At 33.9% G+C, this 15,025-nt stretch overlaps 3 protein-coding genes and 1 long non-coding RNA gene across 5 annotated transcripts; all 4 read left to right on the plus strand.

The window, feature by feature from the left end:
* Positions 1–759: 759 nt before the first annotated feature.
* On the plus strand, positions 760–1,743 carry LOC138942164 (uncharacterized). The gene has a single exon (XM_070312214.1). The coding sequence runs from the start codon at positions 760–762 to the stop codon at positions 1,741–1,743; it is 984 nt and encodes a 327-aa protein (XP_070168315.1).
* Positions 1,744–2,504: 761 nt separating this feature from the next.
* LOC138942165 (uncharacterized protein F54H12.2-like) lies at positions 2,505–3,844 on the plus strand. Its single transcript, XM_070312215.1, has 2 exons — positions 2,505–3,212; positions 3,329–3,844. Exons 1-2 carry the CDS (start codon positions 2,505–2,507, stop codon positions 3,842–3,844), a joined length of 1,224 nt encoding a protein of 407 aa, XP_070168316.1.
* A 226-nt stretch (positions 3,845–4,070) lies between these two features.
* On the plus strand, positions 4,071–5,123 carry LOC138942166 (uncharacterized). The gene has a single exon (XM_070312216.1). It carries the CDS (start codon positions 4,071–4,073, stop codon positions 5,064–5,066), a length of 996 nt encoding a protein of 331 aa, XP_070168317.1. The 3' UTR covers positions 5,067–5,123.
* A 2,705-nt stretch (positions 5,124–7,828) lies between these two features.
* On the plus strand, positions 7,829–14,889 carry LOC138942037 (uncharacterized). 2 transcript variants are annotated; one of them, XR_011448243.1, is made up of 4 exons: positions 7,829–7,911; positions 8,354–8,458; positions 14,410–14,511; positions 14,812–14,889. It is a non-coding gene; the product is annotated as an uncharacterized lncRNA (long non-coding RNA). The 2 variants fall into 2 exon arrangements; XR_011448242.1 differs by lacking the exons at positions 14,410–14,511; positions 14,812–14,889 and adding an exon at positions 9,196–10,185.
* Positions 14,890–15,025: the final 136 nt, after the last annotated feature.

Genomic DNA, 15,025 nt, shown 5'->3' on the forward strand with positions numbered 1-15,025 from the left:
AGCCTTTCAACGCATATTCTCGAGAAACAAAGAGCGTCTACCCGTATACCTGCAGACCGACAAAGGTAAAGAATTTATTGCTCAGCAAGTACAAAATTTCTTAAAAGAAAAAGATATTCGATTTCGTGTAGCGCGTAATCCTGATATTAAAGCAGCTATAGTGGAACGCTTTAATAGAACGCTCAAGGAACGGATGTGGCGATATTTTACGCACAAAAATACGCGACGCTACATCGATGTTTTGCAGGATATCGTTCGCGCTTACAATCATACTCGGCATTCCACCATCAAAATGCAACCTGCAGTCGTTACGAGGGAAAATGCTCGAAGCGCGCGTGAAAATATGAATCGTCGCTGGAACGACAACGACGATGGGGCGAAGAAAAAGAATCGCGGACAAAAGGCTAAATATAACGTGGGCGATTTCGTACGTGTCAGTAGAGCAAAAGTAGCCTTTGAGAAAGGATACGAGGCAAAGTGGAGCGAAGAAATATTTCGAATTCACCGTGTTCTCGAATGGAGAAAACCGCACGTATACGAATTAAGCGATTTAGCGGGCGAAGTTATAGACGGAATTTTTTACGAACAAGAATTAGCATCTGTTGTTAAAAACTTGGGAGAAGAAGAATTTATCGTCGAACGCGTGATAAAAAGGAGGGGGCGTGGTAACAATAAACAATTATTAGTTAGTTGGCAAGGATATCCTTCAAAATTCGATTCTTGGATACCCGCTTCGAGTTTAAAATCTTTGAATCGAAAATGAGGGAGGAAGGATTTTATATGATTCTCCCTAGTAATAGCAGTATGCGTTTTTTTCCGGAGAATAAAACCACATGCTTCACTACTGAATTGCCTCAACGTATAGACTTGCAAGGACGTTGGGAAGTAGCGCTCACGGAGATTCAATTTCCGACTAGCTTTCTTCATATACGCCCTGGAGAAGGATTCATAAGATTTATAAATATTCAAGAATTCACGATAGGCCCCGAAAAAAAGAAAATCATCGCTAAGAAATCTGAAATACCTTCGGGTATTTACTCAAGTTTGCACGATATTGTAGAAGCTGTGAATTACTCTGCAAAATCCGTGGGTTCGCATATCCTTTGGCAATTTGGAGCTATTATCGGGCGCAGAATTATTATGAAACTTTCCTGCGACATTATGAAATGTGATATGCTTCATTATGTAAATTTTTCCGAAAAACTTTGCCGAATACTCGGCTTCGATACGCACAATAAGCTCAATGCTAGTGTTGTGGAGCGTTTACCGTTATGGCTTTTTAGCGAAACCGCCTTCGATATACAGAATGGCGATGAGAAAAATGATAAAATTGAAAATAATGCCGGTACATCGGGCGTTTTACCCGCCTGGATTTATGACGATGTTGAAATTTATACATCACCATTTTACGTATTTCCGCGTGAACGGGTAATAATAGCCGGCGAACCAGCTAGTTTGTTGCGCGGTATTCCCGACAAGCTCTTTGTCTATTGCGATATTTGCGAGCCCTATATTACCGGCGATGTGCAATCTCCTCTTTTGCGAATAGTCGCACTCGATGTTGGAAATGATTACGCGTTCGCGTCTACTCAAATAAAGCATTTCTCACACACTCAATACATTGCTCTGCGTCAAACGTCTTTTCGCACAATCGAGATAGATATAAGAGATCAACTAGGACAGAGTATACCATTCGAATTTGGAACGCTGACAGTGACATTGCACTTTAGACGTATCGAGTAGATAACATAATAATAATAATAATAATAATAATAATAATAATAATAATAATAATAATAATAATAATTAGAGAGCGCGATAAAAAATTAAACCTTAATGGATTATTATTCGACGTATTACGACGGGTTACAAAACGGCGGCAGTCGTGGCGGTGGAATTCCGCGAGTTTTCGTCGGATCGCCCTATCAACGAGGGCACGGTATTGGCAGTTTTCTCGGAGGACTGTTCAGACGTGTATTGCCTTATTTAACCAGAGGGGTACGGGCTGTGGGGAAAGAAGCTTTACGGGCCGGTGTTAATATAATCGAAGATGTTGAAAACAATATGCCGTTTAAAGTAGCGGCTAAGCACCGATTTGAAGAATCGCGCGACAATCTTAAGAGAAAAGCTAAAGAAAAAATAAGTAGTCTGATGAAGGGCTCAGGTTATAAGGCGGATGCAAAAATGCATGTAGCTCAGTTTCCTTTCGGCGGGCTCAACACGCGCATCGCTAAATCCGTGACATTACGTAGTCGACGTCAGGCGCGTAAGAAAAGTTCGTCAAAGTGGCAGACGCGAGGGAAAAAAAGAGCAAATACAAAAACATCAAAAAATAAGAGAAGAAAAAAGCGTACAACGGTGAAAAGACTTAAAACATCCACGAAACGGCGCAAAACTGCTAGAAAGCGCACCGTATCCGACATACTTTCTTAAACGGCGTATATTCTAAACGCATCTAACAGTGAGAATTACAGTGACGACAAAAAAATTTGCGGTAAATAAGTATGTCCTTTCTTCACACGCATTCGAGCGAGTGTTTAAAGAGCGAACTCGATCTCTTTTCTTTACCTCCCACGCAAACAAGTATCGAGAGTTCGCAATGGATTCATTACAAACCCGTGACTTCGCTCTCGGACGATTCTCCGATAGAATTCGCCATTCCGGGTCACGGAGAAGAATATTTAGATCTCACGCACACCATGTTAAGTCTCCGCGTACGCGTAGAAACACCGGGCGATCCCACGGGGCATACTGCGGCCACATCCGCCACGGCCACTATAGGCCCCGTAAATCATTTACTTCATTCCATGTTCAATCAGATCGACGTGTATTTCAACCAAAAGCTCGTGTCGCCTCCAAACAACGCTTACGCGTACCGCGCGTACATCGAGGCGTTATTAAATTATTCTTCACCCGCAAAAACCTCCCATCTAACCTCCTGTCTATGGGATGCGGATACACCCGGTCAAATGGACGAACTGATGGAATCAAAATCGCCAAATTCCGCTCTCGTGAGACGCGCGTGTTACATTCACGGCGGGCGCGCGCTAGATCTTGTAGGACATCTCCATTGCGACGTTTTCAATCAAGACAAATTTTTAATTAACGGTGTAGAAGTACGCTTGAGGCTCGTTCGTTCGAAAGATTCGTTCTGTCTTATGGACAGTAATGGTTCATCGTCGAAAATTCATATACTGGATGCGAGCTTACTCGTGAGAAGGGCGAAAATAAGCGCCGGATTATTACTCGCGCATGCTAGAATGTTGAGTAAAGTTACGGCTAAATATCCGCTCACGAGAGTCGAAGTTAAAACATTTACGATTCACAGTGGCGTTGTGGGGAATCGTTAGATAATGTAATACTGGGTCAACTTCCGAAAAGGATAATAGTCGGCTTTGTTAATAATAAAGCGTTTAATGGCGATAGAAAATTAAATCCGTTTAATTTCAAAAATTACGGAATAAATTTCTTCTCGCTATACGTCGACGGTATGCAAATTCCTAGTAGACCGTTACAACCGGTTTTCTCACCGGAGGAACCGCTTTACGTCGAAGCTTATCAAACTCTCTTCACGGGAACGGGCATCCATTTTTTGAACGAAGGAAATTCTATAAGTAGAGACGATTATTCCAAGGGATATACGTTATTCGCTTTTGATCTCACGCCCGATCTGTCTGCTAATTACGCAGGGCATTGGAATCTCGTAAGACATGGTAGTTTGCGATTAGAAGTGCGATTCGAGAAAGCTCTCACTGAGACCGTTAATTGTATTATTTACGCCGAATTCGATAATGTAATAGAAATCGACTCGTCTCGTCAAGTCATCGTCGATTTTGCCGGATAGATATTTATTACGCTCGAGTATTTGACTGTTACAACGTAATACTCGGAAAATTTCCCTCCTTTTTCTCCCCTCCACATTCAATCAAAATGCCAGGAGCATAAAATATCAAAAAATATACAATATAACAGAAAAGAATTCAGTTTCATTCGAGACACGAACGTCGACGCTTCGCGAACAGTTTAAACTATTATAACCGCGCTGTCGAGTGCTCTCCAGTCTTCACAAAATGGATATAGTCATCGACATACAAGGTTTCCGCGATGCCAATGCGAAGTTTATCCCCAAGGAAGTTGCTATTATCGCGCTTGATGCTCCATTCGTCGGCCATTGGATTATGATGCCGCCGCATTCATTTGGCGATTTACCAAGAAATGTAAGACATGAAAATAACTGGCTTACACGAAATTATCACGGTATTGAATGGTTCGACGGTGAAGCTAATCCGAAATATTTTACATCGCAACTACGTGAAATAACAAGACAGGTACGACACATTTACGTCAGAGGTGCCGAAAAAGAAACCTACTTGCGGAATCTACTCTCCAGAAATATATATAATTTGGAAGATATTTCTCCCGCATTCAAAAATCTGTCAGAGGGAGAAGTGCGCGGACGATATTGTGGTTACCACGGATTTCGAAAATTTGGAATCTTTCATTGCGCATTACGCAACGTATATAAATTAAAATATTGGTTGATCGATCGAAATAATATCGTCTACGGCAATACGAAAGTTAGTACTCAAGCTACTTGTGGTTCTCCGGATAATTGGAGTTTAAACGTCTGCGACGACGACGACGACGAGGACGACGACGAGGAAATCAGTAGCGCGTATGAGATTTCGCGCGATAGAAATGAAATAGAGAAAAAAAATCTGCAAAAATCCGAGCGATCAATAGAAAAAGAAGAAGAGAAATTTGAAAAATCTGAATTATCGTCGTCGTTGGATAGAGACAAGCTCGAAGCAACTACTAACTCCACACAAGCCGACATTGAAAACTCAGCGTTACAAGTCGGCACGTTCAAAGACGCACTACCGAAGGAGGTAAATACCGAAGTTATTGAATATATAATACCGCTCGTTCGTTCGCCTCCTTGTCAAAATAATGAACTCTCGCGAAATTCTACAAGCATTACGTCACATCAATGCCAGGCATGCGGGAGTTTATCCAGCCGACAGAGTCCCGAGGGTGTGGACGAGGTCGACAGCCATCGTCGCTAATACGGATGACCACAATCGACCTGGAGAACATTGGGTCGCCTTCTTCCTCGACGAGCATGGTACTGGCACATACTTCGACAGCTACGGAATACCACCCTTGCACCCCGGATTTCTCCTCCGACTTCGTCGAAACTCCGTCATTCATCGTTGGAATATTCAACAATTACAAGGAATTTTTTCTCAAACATGTGGACAATATAGTTGCGTATTTTTATATTATATGTGCAACGGTTATGATCTTAATCGGTTTCTTAGTCTTTTTACCGAAGATTGTGAACATAACGATCGCTTAATCGTACACTTATTTCGTAAAATTTTTCTTCGCGAAAAAAGAAACAAGTGAAACATTGTACGCTATGCGTTGCCGTGTTTAATCATGTAATTCGAATTGTAATACGTTATAGACGATGTACTCCTCTGTAATATCTTAGTTATATATAATAATAAGAATATTGATTTATGTAAAATTAATATCAATAAACGTATGATGTTTTTTACTTAAATTGTTAAATTTTTTTCATCTCCCCTCTTTCCTTTTACAGTATAATGCTCCAAACGCTTGAACTTTTTAGTGCCTGTTTTTTATTATTCTTTCATTGGTTGAGGTAACGTAATTTCTTTCGGTGTGGCAAATGCGAAACCCTATAGAAACTAAGGGAATTAGTCAGCCATAAAATGAAAATAACTAAAAATGGTCAGTGCTAGAATAAGGAAACCTTTTCCCCCACTTTATTGTCCTTTTGGAAAACACTGGGGGGATTATGTATAAATTCTGATTTCCCATGAAAAATCCAACATTAGTTTTTCACCTCTTGAAATTTTTTATACGTCAAGTTAAGTGAAGTCCTAGTGTGCGAAAATGTGTGTCGCCAATATTTTAAGAAAAATCGCATTATTGTGTGCTGTTGCTCTACCGCGATTTGATATTAAAAAATATCTCGACCGCATATCGGAGGAAGACAGCGAAAGCAATTATCGCTTATTTAAAAAGGCCGCCAACAGCTGTTCGAGTGATGCATTGGCGATAATGTTTTGCTTGGGACATTTTGGCGGTGATGTCCGCCTATTAAATATATCTGGTGAAATTATAGCATACCGACTAGCTACGGAAAAAAAGGAGGATAAAGATATCGGCGCCTATATATCCCATCTTCTAATGCATTACCATCGACAACGCGCGTTAGGTAAATATATTTCACTTATAATAATAACAATTACAAAAAATGTAGTAAATTTTTAATTTTTATTTTAATAAAATTTTTATTTTTGTTAAAAATAGATATGCTCGCCATTTCGAATATAAGAGCCGAATCAATGCGGAGAAAACGTCCTGCAGAAGAGCCTGTAGCAGGACCTTCGCGAAGACGTCCTGGTCGCACCGTCGAAGTCATTACGTTATCGGGTAAATATTACTTTTTTGGCGACACGCAAAAATTTTATACATACATACATATATATATATATGTATGTTAATCGGCTATTTTGACGACAGTAAAAAATAAAACATTTTATTGTATACATAAGAGTACATTGACTCTCTGACGTATACATTACTTGCGATTTTGTGATAAAATGCACTGCTACGTATATATAGGGAATTAAGTATAGATCGATTAATACAGCGACAGTACAAATTATGTACAGTACATTATACTATTTGGCTATTATGACGACACCGCTATTTTCTATGAAACGATTTTTTTAACGACACTACAAAAATGAATTGAAAAATCCTTCTTTTGAAGGATTTATGATAGCGATCATTCATCGAATTAGCAGGTAATTAAGAAATATTTGAATTTTTGTAAATCCAAAAGGTTTATCCAAGAAAATTATTTATTTATTTTCAGCAATAAAATTGATTAGGAAACAAATAACAATAAATAAAAACAAACATAAAACGAATAAAACGCTCCCAGACAGCACAAAACGTCCTCAGGATCATCCTGAATATGTCCAGGACGGTTCAGGACATTTCTAGGACGTTTCAAAATAATATATTTTATGAAAATTTAATGTGCATATATGATTATTTTACTTATATACGATATTTAATATAATTTAGAAATTTTTAATATTATAATAAGGTATAAATGTCCCATGAATGTCCACTGGATAGCTACAGGATGTAGGATATCTGGCCTGTTATTCCAGATAGTTCGCAGCGTCCCAGAATTATTCCAAACATATCTAGGATGTCCTGAGATACTCCCCAGGACATCCTAAGTACATTAGGTTTATTTTTTTGTACTAGGTCCTTTGCTTTTTTTCTCTCAAACATCCGAATATACATTTATCTCATTTCAAGTGCAGAAAATGCTAAGGAGTTTAGATAAAACGAACAAACCTAATTATATATACAGAAAATAGATATATGATGTCCTAGAAATATCCTGTGGATTTCCCTAGAATGTGTCTAAATTTTTGCATAAATATTTATACAATAAATACTGGAGATATATAACAGTGTTTTTTTATTTAATGTATATTTCTCTCGGAACTGAACAATTTTTGTCTGAAACATTTATCTAAAATATTCTTAGTACTTTTCGAGATATTTATAGCTATATCAATTAAAATGGGACATCTTATATATAAATTTGAAAATCCATAATATTAAATGTAATTATCATAATATCATGTGATGAGTGTCTTATTCTTAATAGCAGAAGAAGCGAGTCACATAAAAGAATGGCAATTTTCTTTTAAATATCGCGCACTGCATTTAGTAAACGCGCATGCGCAAATATCATATTCGGGAAATAGTATCATGGTGGGCGAGTACTAGCAGGCAGAACAATGCACGTGCGAAACAACAATATCGTCGCAGTGAACGAAAGTTTTGGTAAGTAATAAAACAAACAAAGCTGTAAACTAATTCATTAAATAAAACTGTAAACTAATTCATTACGCATGAAGATGGAATGAGTCGGATATGACGCATGTGGAAGTGTAATATAAGTCACACGCTTCCAACAAAGAACACAAGTCGATACAAATCGATACAAGTCTCTTCGGTGATTTTCATAGCAGTCTTAAATTTATAATCACGAATTAAGATTTGCTTATTTGGTAATTATAAATCTATGTAGCATTTTAAAATTTGAGTAAAAACGATTTTCAATACAATATCAGCTTACGAAAATCATCCTACAAGTCGACTTGTGTCGATTTATGTTCCTGGCTGGAAAACACCCCATATTAATTAAAAATAAAAATCAACTGAGCCCAGCTAATATAAATACATTATATATACATTATTATATATTTTCTGTATTTTTTTATAGTGCGAGTCGTGGCATTTGTGAAAGTGGGAAAGACAGAAGATACTCAAAGTGATATTGTGTGGAAAGTTGGGATATTTACCTAAAATTATTATTGGCACAATAGAGGTAAAATATTATCCTATATATATATAAGGGCCACCACACAAACTTTTCCATAACACGTTACGTTATGTTAAGTACTGATCGTAAACCTAGATTCGTACATAATCTTAAACTTAAGTCAACGCACAAAGAAAATCGTAACGTAACAAAAACATTACTATGTTACTTTTCTTTGTATGTTGACTGAAGTTGAAGATCACGTAAGAATGTAGGTTTATGGTCAGTACTTAATGTAACGTAACGTGTTACGGAAAAGCTTGTACAGTGGCCCTAAGGGTATAGACTCTTAAACATTGTTATAGAAATTTAAAGATGCAGAATAATTTGTCTGAGAAATAAAATGAAGAATTTTGTTTTTTTTGAAAGTATTTTTTAAAGCATAACATAGAGAGATCGCAATACTTTACATCATATTTAAACAGTATTCTTGAAAAGCAATCTTGAAAAGCAAAATGGATTATTATATTCAATTAGTGGAACAAATTCACAGATCAATTATCCATATATATATATTCAATTATATTTTAAAACCTTTTTTCAAATTAAATTTTGGGAAAGATGATGCGCAGTGTGTAAAACAGACATCACCAATCAGATTGCTTAGTTAAGGAGAATTAGGATAGATTTGACTCATCTGCTTGGTGATTCATTTTACACTGTGTGTGCATTTGGGACTTATTCTAAAATTTCAATTTATTAAATAAGTTATTAATTAATTTTTTTTAAATTAATTTTTACAGGACGGATGACACAAATGTATAAATTATTATATATGTTTCATATGATGAATATTGAAAGAGAGAAGTGATATATTAACATTCCAGAGTAGGCATATCAAACTTATTAATATCATACAATCAAAACCAAAATGGACTAAACGAATTTGTGCGATTTGAGACATTTTATGCGTGTAGATCAACAGATTGTTCCTTGTAAAACGAAACAAATCACAAAAATATTTACTGTTATTTTTTCTATTATTTTACGTGCAAGAAAGATTTTTATATCTATTTGTACTAAATATCAGTTTTTTGCTAAATTTGTAGTCATCTGATAATTTATTGTTTTTTTCTGTGATTAGAATGTGATTAAGTTAGAATTATCGGAATTATCTAATAGAAAAACAAAATTTAAATGTTTACATCGATATGTAATGAGAATCATATTGAAGAAGCTGTATATGAAGAACATGACGAAGCTGCTCCTAGTTGTGAGATAATATTTAATGTGGAATACTTGTATTTCAGAGAGATAATTGCTAGTATTGTAAAGTTTATTTTATATATCACTTACAAAAATGAAATTATCCATAATTACATTTTTTTAAATGTATTTTTATAAAAGTCAAGTGCAATTTCATTGTTTTCTAAAAATATTAATGAATCTTTATATTATAAGATATTTTCTATCAGTTAAAATATAATTGGATAGAATAATTCCTATAAATTTGTTTTAATTTTCATAAGTTTATTTGCATAAAACAAAAAAACTTACTTCTTTTTTTATTTCAAATGCAAACAAATTTGCTTAAATGTTCTTATAGTTACAAGTTTACTCAGGTTGCTTTCTAGTTAGCGACAAATTGATACAAAAGTCATTTTGCCTTTATTACTTTGATTGTATAAGAAACAAAAATAGAAATACTGACTTTGATACTTACGTCGATTTGTCATTATCTGGAAAGTAATCTTAATTTGTTTACAATTACTAGTCTGTTTATTCTTACGAGAGTTAAGTACTATTTTATTTTTTATAAATTATATCACGATAGTATTCATATATTTTATATATTAGTTTAATTAGATTAATTAGTAACTAATTAAATATATTAATAACTAATAGTAACTAAAATATATTAGTAACTAATTAAATTAATTAGAGAAGTTCCTGTTAATTTATCTTACTTTTTATTTAAAATTCATATTTTAAAATTTGCATAAGTTTTTAAATACAAAGTAAAAAGGATAACGTACATTTATTTTTTTTTCTATTTTGTGAATATAAATTTAGTGTAAATGTTGAAAGCGTTCACATATTTTATATATCAATTATGCTGTAATTTAATAGAAAAATTCTTATATACGTTTCTTTTAATTTTAGTTTAAAGTTTAACTTTAAGTTTAAGTATAATTTCAAGTTTTTTCGCATAAATTTATTTGCACAAAAAAAAACATTTTTTTTAGATTGCATTTCTTTGTTGCCAGTATTGAAAATCTATAGTATATATAAAATGAATTTTAGATTTGGCTAACTTTGACTTCCGAATTTGTGCCGCATTAATTCTTCATTTGATTCTTGTTTCGTAAACATTTCACTTCATTAGGAAAAACAACCTGATACTTTTTTCTTGATGAAGTAAACTGAAATGTTCACGAAACTTAGAAATCAAATAAAGAATTTACACGACTCAAACCCAGAGGCCAAACTTAATATTCATGTAGACTACAAAAGTCTCAAATATCAAAGAACGTGAACTATTTTCAATATTAGATTTTCAGTACTGGCAATAAATAACAGGACACAATTTTCAAAATTTGCTCCCTGAAACGTACGAAGAATATCCCTAACATATCCCATAGAAATCCTTAGGATGTTCCACAGGATCTCCCTGGATTCTCCAGAGGCTAGTATACGGCTATCATTTACTCTTCCTCAGGACATCCAGAGGAGATCCGAGGATTAAAATAGGACATCCTCAGGATATCCTACATGTATGTCCTGGATGCCCTTTGGACGTCCTAAGGACATCCTTGTGCTGTCTGGGCTCCTTTTTCATCCCGTTTCGATTGCTCTAGACTCTAGAAATTTACCAAAGACTTGAGACAGGGATGAGGTTTAAGACGCATAATCAGAAAATATACCCAGTCAGCCAAGTCTGTTCTAACAGATATTGCCAAGTGCTTGCTACAAATTATTGTCAGCAAAAAGGCTACAAATTTGGTACAAGAGTTGTTATTACCGATTAAGCTGGCAGATTGCCGGCAAGAATCAAGCAAAGCTTGCTAACATAACTACACAGCAAATTGGCGGCAGAAACCGAGCAAAGCTTGCTGACATGACTGACATCAGATTGTCGGCAAAAACTGAGCAAGATCTAGAGTGCGCAATCTGATGGCAAATTGGCAGCAAAAACCGAACAAAATCTGCAGCTTATTACAAAGTATTATAAAATAGTTCATTCGCTTATCGCTATGCGGCGCATTATTCATTATCTATACCCGTATTCAAATCCTTGTCATGAGTGTATATAAAGCCTACAAAATGCTAATAATATTATAATATATATATTTCTATCAGTTCAATTTTTGACACAATTCTTATACAGGAAATTCAGATATTGAATTGATTTTTTGCAAATCGGACAGATAATTGTTCGATTTTCACTTATTCAAACAATTTCTGTCCAAAAAGATCTTTAATTTTATAAATTAAGTTATTTGAATTTACCTATATGTTTTAACATATTAATATATGATTTTATATAATGTCTAATTATCTAATGGTCATTTTATGACCAAAACTTATCATCATTTTGTTACTTAGGGTTAAGGCTTTAAATCTACTTTAATATATACTTTTATATGAATGGCCAAAAGCTGCAGAATTTGTTCGGTTTTTGCTGACAATCTGCTGTCAGATTGTCTTGCGCAGATCTTGGTCGATTTTTGCCATCAATTTGACGTCAAATCATGTCAAGCTTTGCTCGGTTTTTGCCGTCAATTTGCTGTCAGGTTATGTCAACAAGCTTTGTCACCAAAACACAAGCTTAATGCGGACACAGATGGCACTGGATTTGTTACCAAGTTTTGAGCGAATTTGATGCCAATTTGGCAACAATTTGTTATCAAATTGCTTACTGGGTACATTATACTGCATTTAGATACGACATGCTAAAACACTATGTTCACTGATGTATTCACTAACTGAAAAGTAACACAAATGTTTACTCAATCTTCTAACACATCACCAGTATGAAATCATTATTGCTTCTACAGATACAGCAATTTAGTAAATGAGCGTTGACCATTCCATTACAGATCACAAGATTCTATTAGGGGAGACTATTGAACTTTCACTTAAAGGATTCTCGTGCTTTTAAATGGATTCCCTCTAGACATTCGAGCTGGATCTCTGATTTGCAAATAAGTGTGGACATACGCGAAGTCAGGAGATTTGTCATGTGTGCAGTAGGTAATGTAGAAAAACGCTTTGTTAAAATATTTTTATTATTTATATATGGATTTATTTTTTGTATATCTATATATTTCCTGTTATATGCTATTCGTAAACAATTAATAATTGTACTCTTTCAAAATTAAAATTCACGTATGTCATGGCATCGCGAGATTTTATGTGCAAAAGAGTATCGTACAATTATTAATTGTTTACAGACAGTATATCATACGTAAAACAGAGATATATAAGAAAAAACGATATATAAATAATAAAAATATTTTAACAGGATGTTTTTCTTTTGCTTACTGCACACATGACAGCTATCCTAACCTCACGTATGTCACTGTTTTAATATATCATTATGTGTTTTCAGTATCAAACATATTTGTAAGTTTACGAAATCTTCCTCTTCGTACGAAATAACATTGGGTAAGTATTTTTTGCTAATATGATAGAGCTTGGGTACTTTAGTAATGTGGAACAAGTTCTTAGATATAAGTAATAAGACATTACAATTAGAAACATAGAGTATTTTCTGTTATATTTTCATAGTTTATATTATAAAAGTACATATATACAACATAGGCCTAATAATTTTCAAATCATTAATCAATTTCTTTTATTTACAGTGGGATTTTTACACTAGAAATAATGCATTTTTGGGTCTACGCTGGGATAACTATTGTGCAACTACAGTATGAGGTAATTTTTTTAAGTATTGTGTTTTCTATTCATTCAACCTAAAAGAAGACTGAATTATGATGATGACAGTTATGCTGATAACATTGCTTTACGAACGAGATCTTAATGTCTATCTAATATTATATCATTTAATATTATATCATTTTCATTTTAAGCAGGCGAAAGTAATAGATCGGCACTAATTTGCAAATTAGGGATCCAGCTTGCATTGAATGTCTGGAGGAAATCCATTTACAAAGCACGAGAATCTTTTAAGCGAGAGTTGAATATTATAGTCTCTGCTAATAGAATCTTGTGATCTGTAATGGAATGGTCAACGCTCATTCACTAACTTGCAGTGTCTGTCGAAGCAATGAATGATTTTGTACTGTTGACATGTTAGAGGATTGAATAAACATTTGTATCGCTATTCAGTTGTGTGTGTGTGAATATATCAGCGAAGATAGTGCTTTGGCATATTATATCCAAATGTGGCATATTGTAATATATATTATACATATTATATGTATATTATCTGTATCACAAAAAAAATCTTATAACATTTTGTTCTTAACCGATTTATCAAGTTTACAATTACATTGGAGTGTATACATAAACACATTATTTTTCAGAGAGACAAAGTCTTGTATCAATATGATAATTATATTTGTAATAATTATACTAGAAGGTTTATATGTATGTACTGTCTCACATAATACATATACATATATTGAAATATGGAATTATTAGTGTCGCTAAGACATTAGAGAATCCCGTTAATAGAATAGAGGTAGTATATATATATGTATATACATATATATATTATGTCGGTGTAAAATTGCTACTAAATTGTGTCAATTTTTAATGTTTGATACTAAGATATCATAAAATGCTTATTTAAAATGTTAATATATAAGAGACTAATAAATATTAAAATATTCATGAAGCTTGATGTAGACTTATAACTTTATCATTTGAAAATTTTTTGTGTAAATCCATTTTTCATTTCTTAAGCTGCGTTTGCTTTGAAAGTTTGCACAAAGCTTTTTAAAATATTTTAAAAAGTGAGTACTAATATACTTTTTTCTTTATATCAGATATTAATACGATAATGGATAAAAATAACAATTGGAACAATGAGTCTGTGATGCAAAACAAAGATTGTAATATTGAGATGACCGATGTTGCATTAAATACCAGTAAGTGTGCATAATATTTTCAATTGTTGCTCTTTAGAGATTGAATGTCAATATGAATATCTTAATCTTTAGTTCCTTTTCTTTTTAATAATATTTTGTTAATTAATTTATACTTTTAATAATATTCTTTCAATCTATTTTGTAGTTTTTAAAAATTATCAAATATAAATCACATTGTATCTATAAATTGCATGTCACGACTGTTATTATGGCCTTTAAGCTGATGAATGTCTATCTGTGTATAATACACTTGCTGTTAAATATGCTAGAATATGTATTTCTTTTTTGTTATTGCATTAGATATTGACAAACCCACATCAATTGACGAAAATGGAAATAAGAAAAAATCAGAAACAGAAAAGAAAAACTGTGACAATCAGATAACTGATCTTCCAATATATTTTAGTAAGTTTAGTTATTTTCCATTTTACATGTAACCGACTATAGGCTCCTGCAGATAGGACGCGTCAATGCGTTACGCATGGCAAAAAGTGACGCGGTGGCCAATCAAGAT

Source organism: Polyergus mexicanus, unplaced genomic scaffold (genome assembly GCF_030449975.1).
Source record: "Polyergus mexicanus isolate NDT 795.1 unplaced genomic scaffold, iyPolMexi1.0 SCAF_21, whole genome shotgun sequence".
Taxonomy (NCBI): Eukaryota; Metazoa; Arthropoda; class Insecta; order Hymenoptera; family Formicidae; genus Polyergus; species Polyergus mexicanus.

Bases quoted from the DNA above. Each gene is read 5' to 3' on its own strand.
- LOC138942165 (XM_070312215.1), top strand. From the start codon at position 2,505: ATGTCCTTTCTTCACACGCATTCGAGCGAGTGTTTAAAGAGCGAACTC. The intron at 3,213-3,328 runs GTGAGAAGGGCG...TACGATTCACAG, and splicing joins TACTGGATGCGAGCTTACTC to TGGCGTTGTGGGGAATCGTT.
- LOC138942164 (XM_070312214.1), top strand. From the start codon at position 760: ATGAGGGAGGAAGGATTTTATATGATTCTCCCTAGTAATAGCAGTATG.
- LOC138942166 (XM_070312216.1), top strand. From the start codon at position 4,071: ATGGATATAGTCATCGACATACAAGGTTTCCGCGATGCCAATGCGAAG.